General features: G+C 38.4%; 1 protein-coding gene across 1 annotated transcript in view; it reads left to right on the top strand.

Moving 5' to 3' along the window:
- The window catches only part of MACROD2 (MACRO domain containing 2), a 1,661,433-nt gene that overhangs the window by 1,276,170 nt on the left and 365,025 nt on the right, over positions 1-20,238 (top strand). The window contains exon 11 of the mRNA XM_018554264.1: positions 9,639-9,669. Within this exon, the coding sequence (XP_018409766.1) occupies positions 9,639-9,669 (31 nt within the window). The remainder of the gene's footprint in view (positions 1-9,638; positions 9,670-20,238) is intronic.

Below are 20,238 nucleotides of genomic sequence, written 5' to 3'. Positions count from 1 at the left end.
TATATATATATAATCAATTGTACACTTGTGAGTAACATACATTGGTAGGAACTGTTTGTTGTGATAATTTCTCCTGTGGTATACCTTTAAGGCAGTTGTTTAAGGCAGTTGTTTAACGCATTATTCTTAAGACATTGACTTAGAAAACTATGCCTCTAGTACACAGTTGGAAAGTTGGTTTTCTTCAACTAGGGATTTACTTGCTGTCCCTAATAATGATATATACCCAGCCCTAGGGAGCACAGTCTCATTTCCAGTGAAGACTATCAGGGGACACATAAATCTGTGCTACTTATTGGCAGCTAGTAACAATCTTAAATCCTGTGAGTGAGTCTTGCACACATCTGATCTTCTTCTATGGTGCTTAGCTTATTGAGAAACAGAAATTGTAACATATTGTCTTTGTAACCTGGGGCTGTTACTGAAGATCAGAGAAATAAAACAACTTGATTGTCTGGAAGTCAATAGATGGGGAGACAAAATGTTGACATTAGATGGAATTCTTAGGAGATTGTTGCAGTTGTTTGAGCTCAGGCAAATACTCATTTGTTTTTAAAGGTCACAGAACAACATACAACATGTTCAAAGGCCAGAATGCTCATGCAGTGAGCTAAGAATCCAGCATAAAAATCAAATGGTATGTCCGGTGCCTTGTATTTTTAACCATGTGCTCATATAATATACTGTACAGTGCTAATTATAAGAACATATTCATAATCTGTTACCCAGACTACATGTTTATTATATGTCTTGGTTGATTATGGAATGAAATACATAAATGCATTACTGTTCACAAAAAACCTTATTGGATACATTCAGTAAATCTTTTTTTTTTTTACAACATTTTCAGCAAGTACAGAAAATGCCTGTTGATTTTGAGATCCTGTTGGGAAATACAGTGCACTTGCCACTTCCTGTGAGCTGTAAAAAATCAAAACCCACTTATCTGTTTTGCGTAAGCTACTAGTCATAAGTAGTGGTTATGAAAGAAAGCCAGCCTCAATGACAAACGTGGCTTCCTTTTTAGATATAGTGAAGGAGTGTGCGTAGCCACCCAGGGACAGAGCTTGAAAAAAAGGGAAAACTAATACAGCCACCTAGTCTAGGGACTAGTAAGCTGCAATATATTACATACTTGTTTTTGGGTGTAGAAACATTGTAATTAAAGGGTTTTGAGTCACTCTACTCTAATTATATGCATATTCTAAGCACTTCAGCCTCTTTCTCCACAACCTATAGTGAACCTTTAGAGAGGCCGAGCCAGCTGTCAATCATCCAGCTGGGTGGATCTCAATAGCATTGGAGGACACAGTATATGTCTGTCCGTGACCTTGAGGAGTACTATGGGCAAAAAAGGTTGCCCTATAGTTCTCTTAACAAAAATTTAGCTTATTTGTGCATCACTCGGCTGTAGATCCTCCAATCATCTCTGAATTTGTGCTGTATCCTTCCTTCTGGAGGGTGGCTACTTTTGTTCCCCATGGTCCTTGTGGTCCAAGCTTACTCCTGTGGAGCATTACAATCTCAATAAAAATTAGTAAACTATACATGAACTTGTAGTCGATCATGGGAGTGAGCTTGGAGTGGTGGCTACTTTACAACACACACAGAGGCCATGGGGAACAGGAATGCAGAGATGATTTGAGGATCTACAGTCGAGTGATGCACAAATAAACTAAATTTTTGTTAATAGTTAAGGTAGTTGAATGCATTTTTAAGATTTAACTCCGGAGTTTAGTGTCACCATCCACCAGTTGTTTCAGCACCTGTTGAATTCTGGTGTATAACGGTATGGTGTGCAAAGGGGATATTAGAAAGACATATGTAGTGTCACTTTAAGTCCCTCACACCAGAGACAAATCAGTGCAATCCCCACCTCTTTCTGCTAACAAAATGTGCAACAGTCTTATATATTTTAAACCTGAATCTAAATCTAATTATACTAATACATTATATTAAATATTATACTAAATATAATGATACATTTTCACTAGGCAGTGTCTCCATCAAAAAGACATATGCTTCAAATTATTCAGTGGCTTTGGTAACACCTTTTAATACTCAATTATTTAATTTTATAACACCTCATCTTACTTGCAAAAACAGTATTTAACTTTCTTGACTGCAGAGATTTTACATCACATTCTCTCGGCTCCTAAGCTATTTTATCCGCCAAGCAATGGTCTGTGACAGAACATGTTTCAAACATTAGCCAGGCAACATAACACTTTTGCTTGTTAAGTTTCACAGTGGTGCATAAAGGTGTTATACTTTTCAAATCCAGGAACTCATCATGAGAACATTTGGGTAAAATATCAAGACTTTTAATGATTCTATAACCTCATCATTAAACAACACTAATCTTGGGCTTCCTGGAAGCCATAAGACTTTTCTTCTGCAGATGTTTGGTTTAACCTTAATGCCTGACCCTTTTTCTAAATCTTAATGCTCTGGGTATTGATTAAGAATTGCCATCTCTTAAGGGGGCTATATACTTACTTATGAGTGCCATTTGTGTTCTCTTTTGAGACCTATATTGTAAAGGATATGCTTAGTTTATTGTGAGCATTCTTGTTGTCTTATGGGAAATGTTACAGTACTCAAAGCTAAAAGACAATTATGAGTAATTAAGAAGGTATATAGACATTAGATCACCAGCATTCCAAGATAATGTCTATGGCTTTAATGCTTTTCTCTCCCTGATTTTTATAAGGATTAAAGATGACATCTGCGTTGGATTAGGCATGATTTTATTGCAGTTTGTTTACATTTGTGCCTTAACATTTTCTTTTTCAGTTATAGATTTGAAAAACAAAGCACTTGCTCAAAGGGGTGTGCACAGTAGAGTGCAGTAACCAAGGAATATGGGGGGAAGGAGGGTTTGAATCCCCACCATATTTTTTTTTCATCCCCAGAAAAGGTGATTTCGATTGTTACAATAAAAGCAATCCCTTTAAGAATATTTTAATATAATAGGTCTGATTTACTAGTACAGCATGTATACTTTGCAAAATAGCTTCCCGGATATTTCTAAATATTGCCTGGTGGCTCACCTCTGCCATTTGGCATTGTGGTCTTCCCTCCACCCTCTGAATCGCTGGACAGAAATTAAAAGCATTTGGATATCTCCCCTTTCATCTTAACTCTCTCCTCTGGCTGACCCCTTTGATACTTAAAACTCCTGTCCTGATATCACCTATGATTCATACGTTAGACATTTGGCATTATGCAGGGGCCAGGTTTAATTTGTCTTCCCTCAATACCCTTATGCGATCCTTTCTATACACTACCTCCTTCTTGGCTACCCTCGTCCATCGTACGGCCCATCCCTGGTTGAAGGCTCCTTATTTCGTTTTAAAAATATTACATATGCTGTGGATAGGACCCTTTTATCATTTATTGACTTATAGACTAAATTTAAACACCCTACACAATCTCTTTTCACCTATTTACAAATTAGCCATTATGCTTAAGTTTCGGCAGCATTAACGTTCTCCCCGTTGTCCCCGTTTGAGAGGTTATGTTTGGATGGCCCCACTCGCAGAGTCTCATATCCGATATTTATAAGCTTCTTTAGTCGATCCAAGGTGATCCGTTTCCTAAACACAGGTATATGCTTAAACTGGTGAGGGCTCTGGGGAGGACTTTGGACATAGAGGAATGGGAAGCAATTTGGCATAATGCCTCTAAGACGTCTATATGCACTTTATATAAGGAGAACCAGTACAAAACTCTCTATCATTGGTACCGAACCCAAGAACTTTTACATGAATCTGTCATTGCCCCCTTATGTTGGTGTTGCTCCAAGCATACTGGCAACCTATTGCATATATACTGGGAATGTCCAGCGATACATCCCTTTTGAGGTGATATCTTATTCCTGCTCAAAAAAATTGGTAGACATAGGTATACCTGATGACCCTACTTCTGGGACTTCCCATTCCTGGTGCTACTAAGCGAAGTTCCAAGCTTATTAGTCATAGCCTCACGGCAGCCAGATGCTTGATAGCACTGAAGTGGTGGCAACCAGTTCCTCCCTCTAACATATGTGTACTCCGGAGGATCCACGATATACATAACTTGGAGTATCTTACTGCTAGATTGAATAATTCTGTCCCCATGTTTGAAAAGGTGTGGTCTTCCTGAGAGCATCTTGAGCAGTCTTCTAGGTGCTTCTAGGATTGGATGTGGATGGGCACTGATCTCTTTTGTCCTCTGGTTAAAGAGTGCAAAATTATTTTTTTCTTCTTTTTCACTTTCTCTCTCCTTTTCTCTTTTCTTTTCTCCTATTGGTTCTTGATTTATTCTTCCATTCTTTTTGCAGCTACTATATCCATGTATGTTGACATGGTTACAGTTGTTTGCTATATCTTTTGATTATGCGATTAAGTTTTGCATTGTACTTTGGCAGACGATTGTTGCTTTACTCATCTTGTATTTTTATTTCTTCCTTGTGCATGCCATCATGCTTGTTAAACTTTGTTAAATGTTTAATAAAAAAGAAAGTTATAAAAACAAAAGATATACAGCTATGAGGCTATGGGCACTGGTTAGGCACCATTACATACCAAAAAGTTCACTATGTTTTAGGAGCAACTCCAGGCAAAATGTAAGTTTTTCAGGGTAATGCTTAGGCACAATTCACATTTCTAAATTTTCACTATAATATAGCAAATCTTTGAGTTTTGTACCACTTTAATAGCATAGTGCAAGGACCAGTGTTATGCTGAGTTTTCTGATTATAACATATACAAACTTCTCAACACAACAATACTAATATAACCTATTTCTCTTTGGTTACTATAAATGATCAAATTGACCACCGCCCTTTACCTATTTAATAATCAGCTTTCTCCTTATTTTTGTAAGTGGTTACATTTTAAAAAAAAGCCCATCCTGCATAAAACACTGACACTGACTGGGTGTATCTGATGTGGCTGCAATACTGGAAAAGGGAGGGGCAACACTGTAAGCCAATCAAGCTTTTATGCGTTGCCAAGGCTGTCAGTCTAACAAGGGAAGCTTGTTGGAAGTAATAGTGACCAAAGGAATGACCTTACCAGCGAGATTTAACCTCATTGACTATGGTGGGCCTGACCAAGCTGTATTACTTCAAGATTGGGGACCTGGCTTTGGTTTCTGACTTTAGTGCCTAGATTTCAAGCCTGGATGAACAGTATTAAATATTTTTGTCAGGAAAAGAGTTCAGACATATATATTTCAACCTTGAATTTAGTGGTTTGCCTGCAGTTCTGCTTTAATAAGCACACGTTTTATTCTTTTTAACAAAAGGCACTTTACTAAATTATAATAAATTACTGCTGTAAAAAGACCGATAACTTTGCATGGTGTGTTATTTCTTATTATAAATATACTTTGTAAAGAACGCATGTAAACACTTTTCTTTGTATTTTAGTTTCTAGCTATCAGATGTAGTAACGGTGGATAACTCCAGAATACTAGAATTGTGTTTGACAACTTGTAAAACATTTTTTAATGAAATACACTTAGCAATTTGTCCACACTTTTATGATCTGTTTAGTATTCTTCAATGCATGCATGAGTGTCTCATATATTATTAATAGTGCCCACTTTCCAGTGTAACATAACTTAAATCTTCCTGCAAATATAAAATCATGTTCACTAATGGTAATTACTTAAAAGACCGAACTAAGTCAAGACAGTAATTATGTTTGAGACCATGTAGGGTCATATACATATAAGAAATAATATCGCATTATACAAATTACAAGGCAAAGGACAGTTGGCACACTGTTGAAGACTCTGTTTGCTAGCAAAGACTTGCTGAAAGGTGTGCTTAATGATATTCTGAATTTGTTAGCATATTTGAAAGTAGATGATATCCTGGTATCCTGTATGTCCTAGTACTGGAAGTTATGGTACAGAAAATTAAAGTATACCTAAAGGTGAAGGTATTTTTTTTTGATTTGGATAGAGTAGCAAGTAATAACCACTGTCAGGTTTTTATTGCCATCTGTGTTAGGAAGATTTACTCTCTTTAACTGTCCTGATCACCAATGTCACTGTGAAAACAAGTGAGGGTAGATCCATTGTTTTGAGTTGGCACCTTAGCAGGAATAGAGAGTAAATCTTCCACTTCCAATAGGGACACTTGTTCCCATGACAACTATCTAAGAAGGGATATCCCTCACATTGGAAATCTATCCTCTCACTTCCTGTTGAGTCTACAGGACAGAAAGTGAAGATAAATGTCCCTAAAGACAAACGGGTAGCAAAAAAAAAAAAAAACGACAGTGGTTTAACCTTTTCCTACTCTTTCCAAAAATTAATAACAGCTTTGACTTTAGATGTACTTTAATGTCACATGCGTTCCAAAAGCTGTAAGATGTTCTGGGACTTAGTTAGCAGTCTTGCTCAGACCAGTGGTTTTAAGAATGCGAGGTTTGAGGCTTCAGCAAATACTTTTGTACTTCGCTTCATTTACTGTGCAACTTGGACTTTTTTGGAGCTTCTTTTACAGATAAACTAAAACTATAAGCAATTTTCTAGAAAGAATTACAATCCTACTTTTACAGCCCTATATTTAATAACATCCTCTCCTGCCCAGGTGACACTGCAACTGAAATCTTTAATCTCAGCTCTATTTTTCAGGGGAACCTATATGCTGGCGGGTTTCTGTTTCCTGTCTGCACACACTGGGCAGTGGGGGCAAGGTGGATCATTTTTGTGAATGCTAATGATTAAGGGCTTACAGGTAGGGAGTTGGGCATGCCAATGATCTCCTATAAATAGGAAAGACTGATGTGAAGTGCTAACATCTACCCTTAGCATAATTGTTCACATTGTCGTTATAATAAGCAAACTAACACGGCTATTCACAAAAGAGTGAAGAGTTTGGAGAAGGCAGGAGACGTGAACAATCTAGGACAACATAGCTGAACTGGAAAGTGAGCTGAATTGGAGAATTTTTCCTAATCATCTATTTTGGCCTAGATAGTTCACTTATCCTGTCTTCTCCAAACTCTTCACCCTTTTGTGAATATCCCTCTAAATGTTTAAGTATTATATATATGCTATCATAGCACAGTTTGTTCCCATGTAGCAACATCCATAATTCTCCTCCAGCCTTTTTTCTTTTTTTTGGAGTGGGAAGTATCTGACCCTCTGTCCCATTTTGATGTCCTGTGTTTTTGATTGGTGTCAAATAAAACAAGGAGCTAGCATTTTAAACATTTAGAGGGGAATTTATCAAAACTGGGGCTGCCAGAATCTGGAGCAGTTGCCCATGCCAACCAATCAGCTTCTGTCTTTCATTTTTAAAGCTTAACTGAGCAAACAGAAAAGAGAAGCGGATTGGTTACTATGAGCAACTGCTCCAGATTCTGTCTTCTCCAGTTTTGCTAAATTCCCTCCTTAGAACTCTTGCATAGAGACACAGTATTCCCCCCACCAGATAGCTCCAGATGCAGTGTAAAGCCTCACATAAACTGCATTACGAACGAAACACTCTTTAGCAAAAAGTCACCCATAAGTAGAGGTTTGAGTGTTTTCTGTGTACACTGCAATATGCACTGCCTCTATTCTTGGCATGCCGGGAATAGAGCTAGATGCCAGATATATTGTATCTCCTGAATGAATGCTCAGGAGTTACATCATCGGTGGCCACTCAATAGCCACCCAATGGCAGAAGAGGATAGCCATAGGTCCCAGAAGAATTGCTAGTGGGGATTGCAGTGGTGAGGGACACGGAGGTGGCAGGATTCTAGGTGGCAGGATCCTAGACCAATCATTGATGGAGGCCAAGCACAGGAAGAGGTAGGGTATGCCATAGGGGTTGATTTTCTAAAGGCAAATAGGCTGTTCACTTTGCTAGGGAATTTGCACTTTGATGGGGACGTTTCCCTTAGCTTAGTTAATGAAGTGAGGCTCCCATCATTCAATCATGTGCAATAAAAAATTAGTTTTTATTGTATTTACCTTGCACGTGATTTGGTAATCTTTGCAAAGTGGAATTTCATCACAATCACCAAGCTAAGGGGAAACTTCCACTACAAAGTGAAGATTCCCTTGCATGGTAAGCCCTAACGGGCAGGGCCCTCCTTCATATATTGACTTGAATTGTATTGTGATTGTAATGTCTTTATATTGTAAAGTGGCGCCCAAACTGTTGGCGCTATATAAATCCTGTATAATAATAATAATAATAATGGTATAATAATAAACAGCTTTTTGCTTTTTGTAAACCAACCCCAGTATCTGCAAGAATGCTGTTCATAATTGCACATTATGTCAAAAGCTCACCCCCACCAATGCGTTAACTTCCACTTTCAACTAAAAAAACATACTGTTGAGTACTTTTTGCCACAGTGATATAGTCTGTAGGATTGCATTCTTATGCCTTGTACCTATTTTTTTCCTTGTACTTGTCAGAAGAAAAACATTGCATCCTCTCATAAAATGTTTCTACTATAAAATGCAGCAAAAAGATGGAGACAGGCTATTGTCTAGGATAAAAGCTGACAATATACCTATTTAACCAGTCCTGTACTTTAAGCATAACAAAAGTCTGCTACATATCTAGTAGAGTGCAATGAAACAACAAAGCATAGCGTCCTATTTAAAAACAATGTCTTTCACGGTCACATCATTCACACTTTCACTCACAATGAACATACAAAGTACATGTAGAATTATAAAAATAAAACACTTCTGTAAAGTTAACGTTTCCACAACCATTGTTGTATCTGTTTTTATAAAAGCAACAACTCCTGTTCATCCTGTATATACTGTATTGTTCTTGGGTTTAAGTACAATTTGATACACTTTAATGACATTTAGAAAAAAATGCTTTTAAAACTACTTCATTTTCATCAAAATTATCAAGGTCAGTATCCCATAGAAGCTCTCACTATCCAGCAAATGCTTTCAAACTTGCAGACAACTCTGACATTGGCCACAGATGTATTCATTTAACATTTCACAGATGTACATTTTGACTTATAGTATACTTTCAACTGCTAACTAATTTCTAAATTGTGGGGAGAACCGCTATTTTAGTACATTGACAAATAATTTCTATATGTTTTTGCAGTTAAAGTTTTTCTTTAATCACAATAAATCAAAACATATTCAGTACATATCTGCAATACATGCATATTTACCTTCGTTTTATGTCTTTATAAATGCAGCAAGTATAGATAAATAACTGTTGATCCTGCCAGAAATCATTTGGCTTTCTATATTCCTGTAGTAAACTGCACAGCACAGTGCAGCTCTGCTCCACTGAAATCCAAAGCAGTGTTCACAGCCCTGCCCAGTTCTCTTCTGCTAGATACAGAACATCGCCCCATCTCCGGTCAGGATGACAACACTGCTTGGGATTTCAGTGCAATAAAGGTGGTGTTGTCAGCCAACAGCAGGAAGTTAAGAGCTTGCTGGATTTCTGGTTGGTGGTCAGCAGGTATACAGTATTTCTGTATCTGCAGAGTTTTTAAGAAACATAACATGGGAAAATGTGCATACATTGCCAAGATGCACTTAGTGTCTTTGCTATATCCTATTAAAATGACTGCTGTTTCAGGTTGTTCACAGTGTTACTGTCAAGGCTGCTGCTATCATTAATATAGTTAACACATGTCTTTCTGTTTACATTTCAGGCTTTTCCCTGCATTTCTACAGGAATTTATGGTAAGGAATATGTTACCTCGGAGTATTGCATATAGTTGAATAATTGCTTTTGTCTGTGAATCTTAACTCTGTTCCAAATATTTTCAGTGCTGTTTATTAGATGACACTTGGGTCAGTGTATGTTCCACATTACACCCATGCTGTTATATTATTCCCCATGCATATTAAGAATCACCAAGGTCTTGTTTAGATTTGATGACGTATAGAGAAGGTTTTACATTTTATGAGGCTAAATGTACAGTACAAGGGATAATGTATGTGAAACCATTTTCTTTTTTCTTGTTACAGATATATATGTGTGTATACATAGATATCTCTATATATTTATATATAGAGATATCTATATATAAAGGTTCTACTTCCTGTTTTGTAGTGTTACAGAACCGCTGTGCTTTACTGCTCCTTCTCTCAGTGCAAATGTATGAGTCAGATGACTCATTAAAAAAAATGCCCACGTGACTGATATATCAACAGTCAGTGAGAAACGTTGAGCAATTACAGAGGAACACATAGCTCCCTCTAGTATTTAAAATGCCATAATGTATTATAATAACAGAATGATGGTAAAGCAAGCATAATGTGAAAGATATAAGAAATGACATTATGGCATGGGTGGACATATTTATATGGAATTCAGGAGCCAGTCCAATCCAGGAGCAAGCAGGATTTTTTTTAGGAGCCAGAATACTGGTAAAGCAAGCATAATGTGAAAGATATAAGAAATTACATTATGGCAGGGGTGGACATATTTATATGGAATTCAGGAGCCAGTCCAATCCAGGAGCAAGCAGGATTTTTTTTAGGAGCCAGCTCCATTGACATCAACTAGAGAAAACATCAAAAGTTAGGCACCAGCTGTAAAATGTGGAAATCTATTATGTTATAGCAGTCCTTTCACCAAAACACTGCAAGCTTGAGAGTTGACCTGTTTACTTTGTTGGTGAGGCACTGTGTTTGAGTTAATTGCATTTGTACTCAAAGCATTTTTTATAGGCAGGAACATAGGCAGGAACACAAAGAGACAACCTTGTGTCAAGGTTGTGAAGGTGGGAGCGTTTCAAATTAGCAAAAGAAAAAAGTCAGGCTAACACAAAAATGATCTTTCAAGAGATGGACACTAACATCTCTTCATCTTTACCTGATTATGTTTTTGTATGTAATACTGTTGTACATTTTTAGTTAATTCTGGGTTCTCTATTTAGTGCTGCTGTTGTTTGATATTTAGGTCTGTATTATATATCCCAAAAAAGGGAATTAATTTGTTGTATATTAAGCAAATGTGCATTTTTGCATGAACTGGTTTGCTAATTTTGGATATTGTCCTGCAGAGGCAGAGCCAGCTGTGCCTGCCCCCTCCCCTGTCCGTCCCTCCAGTCAGTGCTGGAGGAACAGAGAGAGGAGGGGGGGGAATCCTCGTGGGGATTGGTGACTTACAGTCTTTGCTCTCTGCAGGGAGAAGATGGTGAACTGAGCGATCAGCGGTTTGTGATCCTTCAGTTCTCAAGCTATAGAGTTGCAGATAGCTGCAGTGTCATACATTGGCTCCAACTATAGGGATCAGTGTATTTCACTCTCCAGTACTATTTGATAAATTGCAGATTGGTTGACATCAAAACTCATTATTGCTTAGCTAGGTAGTTACCTTTAAGTTCCTTTTATAAGAACATGTGGTTTTTGATGGTCGCTAAAAGTTATACCTAAAGGCGCCTGCAAACTTCAGAAGAGAATATTTGGTGCATCTAGCTTTTTATTTAAATGTAGCCCCTACCTTAATCAGGAGTTAAATTTAGTACAGCCAGAGCTTAATTAATTAGACCTTATTTCCTTTGTTTTCCTTAATCACAGCTTGATAGCTTTCTCCTGCCTTCTATTAGGGGGTGTCTCTGGTAATAGATTGGGGAGAAGCAATAGGGTTCATCTATGAATATTGTTGTCCTTCTCAGGCCAACAACTAGGAGTTTTGTTGGCAATGGTGCATGATAGCGAAATTATATAAACATTTGTGATAACCTTGAGAAGAGGTCCTTCCCCCCCGACCCCCACGCCATCCTCACAGTGCAGTAGCATATTCTTGCAAGATTTCAGGTACTCATCCTTGGATCTCACCAGAAATGGCACCCTAATTTAAACAGCAGAGGCTGGGGCAAGGTAAGCATATGAACAAACGTTTCCTCCATAGGCTATAATTGGTAGAGTATATTGCCATGGGGGAAAAGTGTAAAAAAAACAAAAAACATGGTGGACCTTGCATTGTTATTGGAAAGTCTGTTTAAGCTTCGTCTTGATCGGGATTGACTAGGGATAAAATGCCTACACTTTTAAATTCTACTGTTAAATGTATAGCAGAGCTGTTGTTGTGGAATTAATGTGTTAACATATTCTAGTGATCACCACATAAAGAGCTGTCCGTTGGAAATAAACATATTCACAGTTTCATTTACTGGGCAAAGCAGACAATCTGATGTGTCAAGCTACCGTACAGACCTAGAAACAAGATTTAATCATGTGTGCATGTCTAGATGAGACAGGAACACGCAACAAGAGGTTTTTATGAGAGGAGAAATGAATGAGCTGCAGTGTTGGTGGATATGACATATCACAGTGCCTGCACATTAGCTCAGCATGTTTAGAGTGACTGGTCCACTTCACAAAGGATCGGTTACATGAGCCATCACTGTGATTACATCTAAAGACATTCATTATGTATGAATGCTAGTGACATGGATATGTTGGACTTAACACATCAAGTTACATAAATATTAAACCTATGCCATATGCATTTTGTATTTATATGTATTATTTTTCTTTTGTTTGTTTTATCCTTGTGGCCCCACCCACTTCTCCAAAATGTGCTGGGTGCACATAGATCTGTGCACTCATGGAACCCCGCTATGAATAAAACAAAATAAGAATTATCCAGCCATACACAATGCAGCTAACAGCAGCAGGCTGAGTGAATCAGTGTATGTAGGGAAGTCTAACATTTTTATTTACATTACGCTCCATCAAATTGACAACTAAATAAAATATTTAAGACAATGTATAGTTAAGATATGCTGTGAATTAATCCAGATATATAACTATCAATTTTATCCAGACACCACTGCCAGCAGCACAGCCAGACCCTAGATGTCTCTGCAAACTGAACCTTTAGATGAGCAATATAGACTAGTCTAGAATTCACCCAGCTCGTGACTTTCTATTAAAGGAACAGCTGATATCATTACTGTGTTCTCTCATGAGAAACTCTTACAGGGTTATTTACAAAAGGGTGAAGCGTTTGGAGAAGCCAGGAGAAGTGAACAATCGAGGACAACATAGCTGATTTGGAAAATGTCTCCAATTCCGCTCACTTTCCAGTTCAGCGATGTTGTCCTACTTTGCTCACTTCTTCTGCCTTCTCCAAACTGTTCACCCTTTTGTGAATAACCCTGTAAATGTCAAATTGACAGCACTGTGCAAAGCAGTAAACTCTAGTTGACTTGAACTGCTCCTTCCTCTCCCATAGTGAGTGCTGCTGTGCAGGAAATTATAGGAGAGTGATATTGAGAGGTTTAAGTTCTTCAGCAAGCTGTATGTAAAATACATTTAATAATTTTTAATTACTCCACTAGCTTGATAAAATAGTGCCTTTTTCTATGTGTCTGGAGTTTATCTTTCAGCCCCATGAGCAGATACATTCTAACACCCTTCCCCTCCACCCATTTACAAACAAAAAACCTTTTCAAAGCCCTTGAATCTGCAATTACATAACCCTCTGTAACACCTTTTCTGAGATTGAAGACCGGTGGTCTACCACTACGATGCAGGCCAGCTGATGACTAGTGTTTTTGCTCCCCCTCATCATTATGTCATTACACCACCGCTACAGTTTTTAGGACCCTGTGTGGACAACTTTAGGAAGTCTCCATGCCATCATGAAGTGATGTGGGCACCTGATGAAGAAGCCCTAGCTCCCAATATAGTGCAAATGTTTAGCATAGGTTGACCATGCTAGATATATATATATATTAATCCAGAGTGAAGATGGTGAGTAAAGTTTAGTGTTGTGTGATTGAAGGGGCCGGGCATAGACAAGGCATATATTCTTGCCTTGAATATTCCATGGTGTCAGCAGTAAATAAGCTGATTGTTTTAATGATTGTTGTTAACAGCCCACCAAGGGGAAAAAAAAACAACATTGAAGTGTTTGCTTTGCAGGCAATGGCTGATTCAAAGACCTATTCAGGTATGAAAGAATATGTTGGACAATAAGAAGTCATGCTTTAAGCAAAATATTCTTACTTTTACATCATATTGTATATTTGATTATCTTGCCTTCCCACCTGGTACAATATAGTAATAAAATGTATCAGCACTCACCTTGGCAAACTTCCCAGATTGTAATGTTGGCTTCTTGTCCAGTTTGCTCAGGCTGGAGCTGTCCAACAGCTTTTGCGTGGGCCATTTAGAGAAATCAATGGCCAGACTGCTGAGAGGGCTACAGAAGTACAGCTTAGGGAAAAACAAGTGCTTCATCAAAGGACAAGTGAAGAAGAAATTATAGTGTTTTATCACAATTTCTAATATTTTAAGAATTTTTTAAACAAAAATATTATTTAAATGATATTACGTGAATGTAATTTAATATTTGATTTCATGACTATAGAATTTAGCCCTAATGCAAAATAATTACAATAATGAAAATTTTAGATGCCATTGTTCCATATTCCCATTATGGAATTGGTGATGGAATTAGGCCTCTAAAGAGAAGAGCATGGTTTGTGAGGTGGGTAATTAAAGTGTTGTTTTAGTTCCCTGCCAGGTGATCAAATATTTCCACGTAACTGTTACATTTTGAAAAATCCCAGTTTTATTGAAAATCCCCATTCACCAAATATGTCCCCATTTTTTTAAAGACAGTTCACATATTAGACCCCAGAAGATGTGCAGCTTAATAATAATAATATTATTATTATTTGTGTTTTTAGGTATTGTGGGATAAGTGATTCAAATTGGCTATGGGGTTATAAAAACTGGTGGGCATTACAGTATATATTTCAGAGCTCTAGTATGCTTAACATTATGTACCACATAGTTTTTGTTTGCTTCATTTTTTATTTTTTTTACTAGCATTACCTGGCTTCATCAATTTAATGTGATAGTTTTATGTATTCCATTGCTGATGATTAGTTGAAAAAAATGTATGATATCTGAGCTTTAACCCTTTCATTGCCAAGCCCTCCAGAATGCTTTAAACCTCAGCTGGCCACACCATCTATGCAATTTTCCCATTGTTTTGATCTTCTACTGCTGCATTGCTAGCGTTTGTAAAAGACCCCCCAAACCATATATTTCCTGAAAGCACAGGCCTGGAAGAATAGAAAGATGGTGCTACTAATTTTGTAGGTCCTGTGATATTAGCGCAAATGTTTATCAAATCAATATTAAACCGATAAAAATACACAATTAAATGGCTAAAAGCACACTAAAATCAGTATCAGTGCACAAATAAAATACCTTTCTGACTAAATCTAAAAGATAAAACTGTATTGAGTTAATAAATACATTTTAAATTGCACCTTTTTGCGAAACTGTAAAAAAATATAGGAATGCAAAACTGTAAATAAACAACTTATGTTAAATTGTTTGTGCACAACACAGTGTTTTACAACGCACGACAATGCGTCACAAGGCTTTGCCACATGCTGCCAAGGTTAAATAAAGTTATTTTAAAAAGGAGAAAAAACCAAACACTGTGATGCGTTCTAAAAACGCACTGCAGCGCATGTGCATGGCATACACCACAATATGGTGCACCCTGTTGCACGTGTATGTTATCTGTGTGTGTGTGTGCGGGGGAGGGTGGTTTTATTTTTTTATTATTTTTACATTTATTTTGTTATTTTTACTGTTGGGGGGCTTCAGGGAAATATCAGGGGTTTAAACAGACCAGTTTCTGAGTGGGTAGGAGCCTCTGTAGCAAGTGCTTTTCCCTATTCAGAAACTCATGAATGAACAGGAAGTGATGTAACGCACTTCCTGTTCATAACTGGGAAAACCATAGTACTATGTGTCCCCAATTGTTTACAAACATTGGAGTGATCAGCTGATCACTCCAGTGTTTGCTCTGCACACAGAAATTTACCGATCCTCTGCTCAGTCACACACAGAGACGCTGTCATTCTGAAACTGACAGGAAGATAGCATCTCTCCTCCCCGCTCGCCCCGACTCCTCCACACACCGACCGGACAGCACTCCTTCCTCTAATCAACACCCCCCCCCCAGCTGCAGCCATCTATTTCTGCTCGGATCCCCGCTGGCTGTCATCGATGTTCCTCGCTATCATCGGCGGCTTCTCAGCCGCTGATGACAGGTATTATTTTACAGTGGACTCTCAGGAGAACCCTTCTGGTATAAGTTCATGGTCGCTAAAGCAATCATGAGCTTATAGCAGAAGGGTAAAAGCCACCGACGTATGGCATACTGAGGTGCCAACTGCAAGCGGTTGTGTTCCGCCATATGCCATACACCAGTGGCAGCGAAGGAGTTAAAAGGATGCTAACATATTTACCAGAAGCCAGTACATATTATGCCAGTGAATTATTGATGGCAACAACATCAGTACCACATACCTTACCTTCACTCTCCTACTTCAGAAAAGGAAAATACCTGGAACTTCCATATAGGGATCATGTGACACTCAGCTGGTTTTTACTGATTGGCCACTCAGACACCCTGAGTGTGACATGGGGGTAGGAAGAGAGTCATCAGCCCTCTGTGATCCCCAAGCCACAACCAGGGGCTTAGTTTCTTCCTTCTCAGAGAATGAATGAAGTGATGGGGGAATACAAGGAAGTGATGTATGTGCAGATGCACAGTGTGTAGAGTGTGATGACACCAGGATCTCTAAACTGCTGTAGCAAAAGGGGAGAGACGCTCGAGACACTGGTCTATGAACAAGCCGACTCGGATGGTGTAGTAAATAATTAATTTTATTTTGTTTAGCACCAAGACACAAATGAGCATTTAACCCTTGCAGTGTGGGAGTAGCCCCTTTGCATGTGTAAATCATTTTTTTTCCTGAAGTTTTGCTTTAATACTACTTTAAAGTGAACCTGCATTGTGCAAAGCAGGGGTTTACTTTAACTACCTGCTGTCCGGTCGTTGTAATTAAACGGCCGGACAGCGGCTTCTTGAGGGCGGGTGGGCGTCTTTAGACGTCCTATCCCGTTTAGCTTGTGCCCGCCGCTAGGCGGCGCGCATGAGCGGGAAACCTGCTTTGAATGTAAACAGCCAGCGATGGCTGTTTACATACAAGCGTTCGGGCGTCTGTAGAGACACCCGATCGCTTGTAATATCTGGTCGGGTGTGCGGGGCCCCCCCCTCCGCTGCTGCTGCCGATCCCGGGCTCCGCTGTTCCCGGTGTGAGCCCGGGACCTGCACAGCAGCTCTGCGGCCGGAGATCAAACGGAGCTCAGTACACAAGCTCCATTTGATCTCCTCTCCTCTTCTGAATGCAGGCAGTGATGTGTATTACATCACTGCCCGCATTCAGTGTCACTCTCTGGTACAGAAACCGCAGAGAAGCTGGTGGAGCAGGTCTCTGCTTCATCAGCTTCTCTGGGGGTCCCTAGGTGACATTAGGGGTCTTAAGAACCCTGATGTCTCCATAAAGAGGACCTATCACTGCAAATTGGCTATCACATAGGGAACTTGCTTGCTCCCTATGTGATAGCAATAAAGTTCAGTGGGAAAAAAAAAGGTTTAAAAAGATTTGTTACAAAAAAAATAAAAAATTGATGTCCCCCGCCCCCACACGCACACATGCGTCAAGCCCGCCTACGTGCAAAAGCGCCGATTACATCCATTGTGCCGCACATGTTACATATAGCCGCGAACGTCCAGAATTAGAGCATTAATTCTAGGGTCATCAATTACTGATACCACTAAACTGATGAGCGGTAAAAGCTTTTAAAGCGTCGGCTATGGTCAATTTTGAGTATGGTAGTTTTTTGCGATTTAAGGGGGCGCGCAATTTTAAAGCTTGAAATGTTTGTTGTCTACTTACCCTACGTGACCCCGTCTTTTATATTTTACCCAAAAATTGGGTAATCATAAATGTTTTTATAACATAATGTAGGGAGAAGAGTTTTTTTCCCAAAATGTTCGGTACTTTTTTTATTACACAGTAAAAAAAAAACCTGTGGTGGTGATTAAATACCACCAAAAGAAAGCTCTATCTGTCCCCCAAAAATGGTATACAATTCATTTCAGTACAGCGTTGCATGACGGAATAAATGTCAGTCAAAGTACTGCAGAGCTGAATACTGAAAAATTGCCTGGTCAGGAAGGGGGTGTAAACACCCCGGTCAGCAAGTGGTTAAATATGATAGTGACATTAAACCTCTCTGCACATTTCATGGAAAAACTATTCTTCTAGAACTACAAAAAGTACAAAATGGAACATTCCTGTGGAGATACTGAACGGACCTAGTAAACAGACTGTACACAACATACAAACAATAGTATTCTAGCTAGAATGTTTTAATGGCTTATGCACATATGACCTGCAGCCAAAACATTTTATATTTGTAAAATGCAGTAATATAAAAATACATTCGTAAAAGCCGTGCATCGTGTTGCAAGAAGCAATGCTGGTCATAGCAGATATTGTTCCATAGAAGGGTAAAACTAAATGTTTAATGAAAAAAATTACTCTGTAAACGCATTTTTATCTTACTGTAATGTAAAACAGGGGCATTTTAAGTTGCACTCAGAACCTCGAAAACTTAACCCACCTAAAATGTCCACATTTAGTTAAAGAGGAACTTTACCCATGTCTTTGAAATGACAACAAAGGCACGTTTAGAAATGCTTAGTAATGACAATCTACAAACAGATACCGTATTAGCCGGCCACTTTTTGTGATAAAATATAGGTTTTGGGCTATACTCGTGGTGTAAGACGAGTATAGCCCAAAATATTGTTCAAATGCACCCACTAACCTCCATGGCGGTATTCCCTAGTGTGGCTCGGGGTTAATTTTCAGTATCATAAGCGGTAACCCCGAGCCACACTCGGGATTACAGTCTCTTACCTTGTCCACGATCCCCGCAGTGTCCTCCATCTTCCGGGTTCCGTCCTTTAGCTACATACAGTATACCGCGCTGAGCCTATCACGGCAGGCTTTGTATTCATTAATACAGGCTTTGTATTCATTAATACAAAGCCTGCCGTGATTGGCTCAGTGCTGAGCCAATCACGGCAGGGTTTGCATTCATTAATACAGGCTTTTTATTAATGAATACAAAGCCTGCCATGATTTGCTCAGCGCGGTATACTGTATGTAGCCGAAGCTACATACAGTATACCCGGCGTATAAGACGACCCCCGATTTTCGGGCAATGTTTTTGGGTCTAAAAACCCGTCTTATACGCCGGCAAATACGGTAGTCCTAATAACTGCAGGGTTATTATTCTTTTCCTCACCAGTCTTCTCACAGTGGCCATATTTACTAAGGGCAGATTGCTAGATCCCTCTGTACTTCCTAGATCTCTGGCACATGTGACTAGGACATGTGGCCATGAACATCAACTCATAGGAGGGAAGTCAGGCTTAAATCAACAATAAGTGATGAAATTATCAATTTTCATTGCCTGCAGAATAATGGTGTTCTGCCACTCTATATTGCAGTTAGAAATCATGAAAAGGTAATGGACATATATAGATGTGAGATTATTATCGATTATCGATGGAATACTAAGGTTATAAAGCTAAGGATCCATGTGAGATACAAATTGATACATATGCCATGGAGCTGCAGTATAAAGGAATATGACTATATAACAATCATGTCCTGCTCAGGTTTCTTATGCGGCATACAATTAGATTGGCACGTGTGGATTAGGTAATAAGTATATATTGGGGAAGCTTATACATTGTACTGTGGCTTATATATCCAGGAATGTATACAATGTGTATGATGTATGTGATAAAAGTGACTATAAAGTGATTACAAAAAGAATTGTGAATCACATTGCAACACAGTATCACATTTGAATTTACTTGTTAAGCCGGAAGGGATTTTAATTGGTTTTATCATCTGTGTGAGTATTGTTATATTTGTGTTATAATTAGTAAAGACTTTGTATTTTTGCTACATAATAGAAACATAGTTTAACCCGTTCTTCACTGGATTATATTCATTTAGAAGGATTTTAAGTATTTGTATTATGGTTATATAATATTTTATGTAATATTTATTATTATTGTATTTACTTTTTACCAAACTTCTGTTCAGTTTGTGTTAAAATATACATTTACATTTCTATTCATTAATACATAGCTGCATTGATATGTCCTTTATATCTGCCACGTGTTTAAGATACACACACACACACACACGCACACATTGTCTATGCCCATTTTGCTTTGAACTTGAACACAAGACTGATATAAAAGAGATATCAATGCAGCTATGTATTACCTATGAAGTATTTAAATGTATATTTTAACGCAACCTGATTCTGAATTCATAATAGATCCCTTTTAATGCTCTGTAAAGTGAAGCAGCATTGGGATTCAGA

Source organism: Nanorana parkeri, unplaced genomic scaffold, assembly GCF_000935625.1.
Source record: "Nanorana parkeri isolate BGI_ZX_2015 unplaced genomic scaffold, ASM93562v1 scaffold151, whole genome shotgun sequence".
Lineage (NCBI taxonomy): Eukaryota > Metazoa > Chordata > Amphibia > Anura > Dicroglossidae > Nanorana > Nanorana parkeri.
Note: the sequence above shows the minus strand (reverse complement) of the source record. Positions and strands in the feature narration are given on the sequence as shown.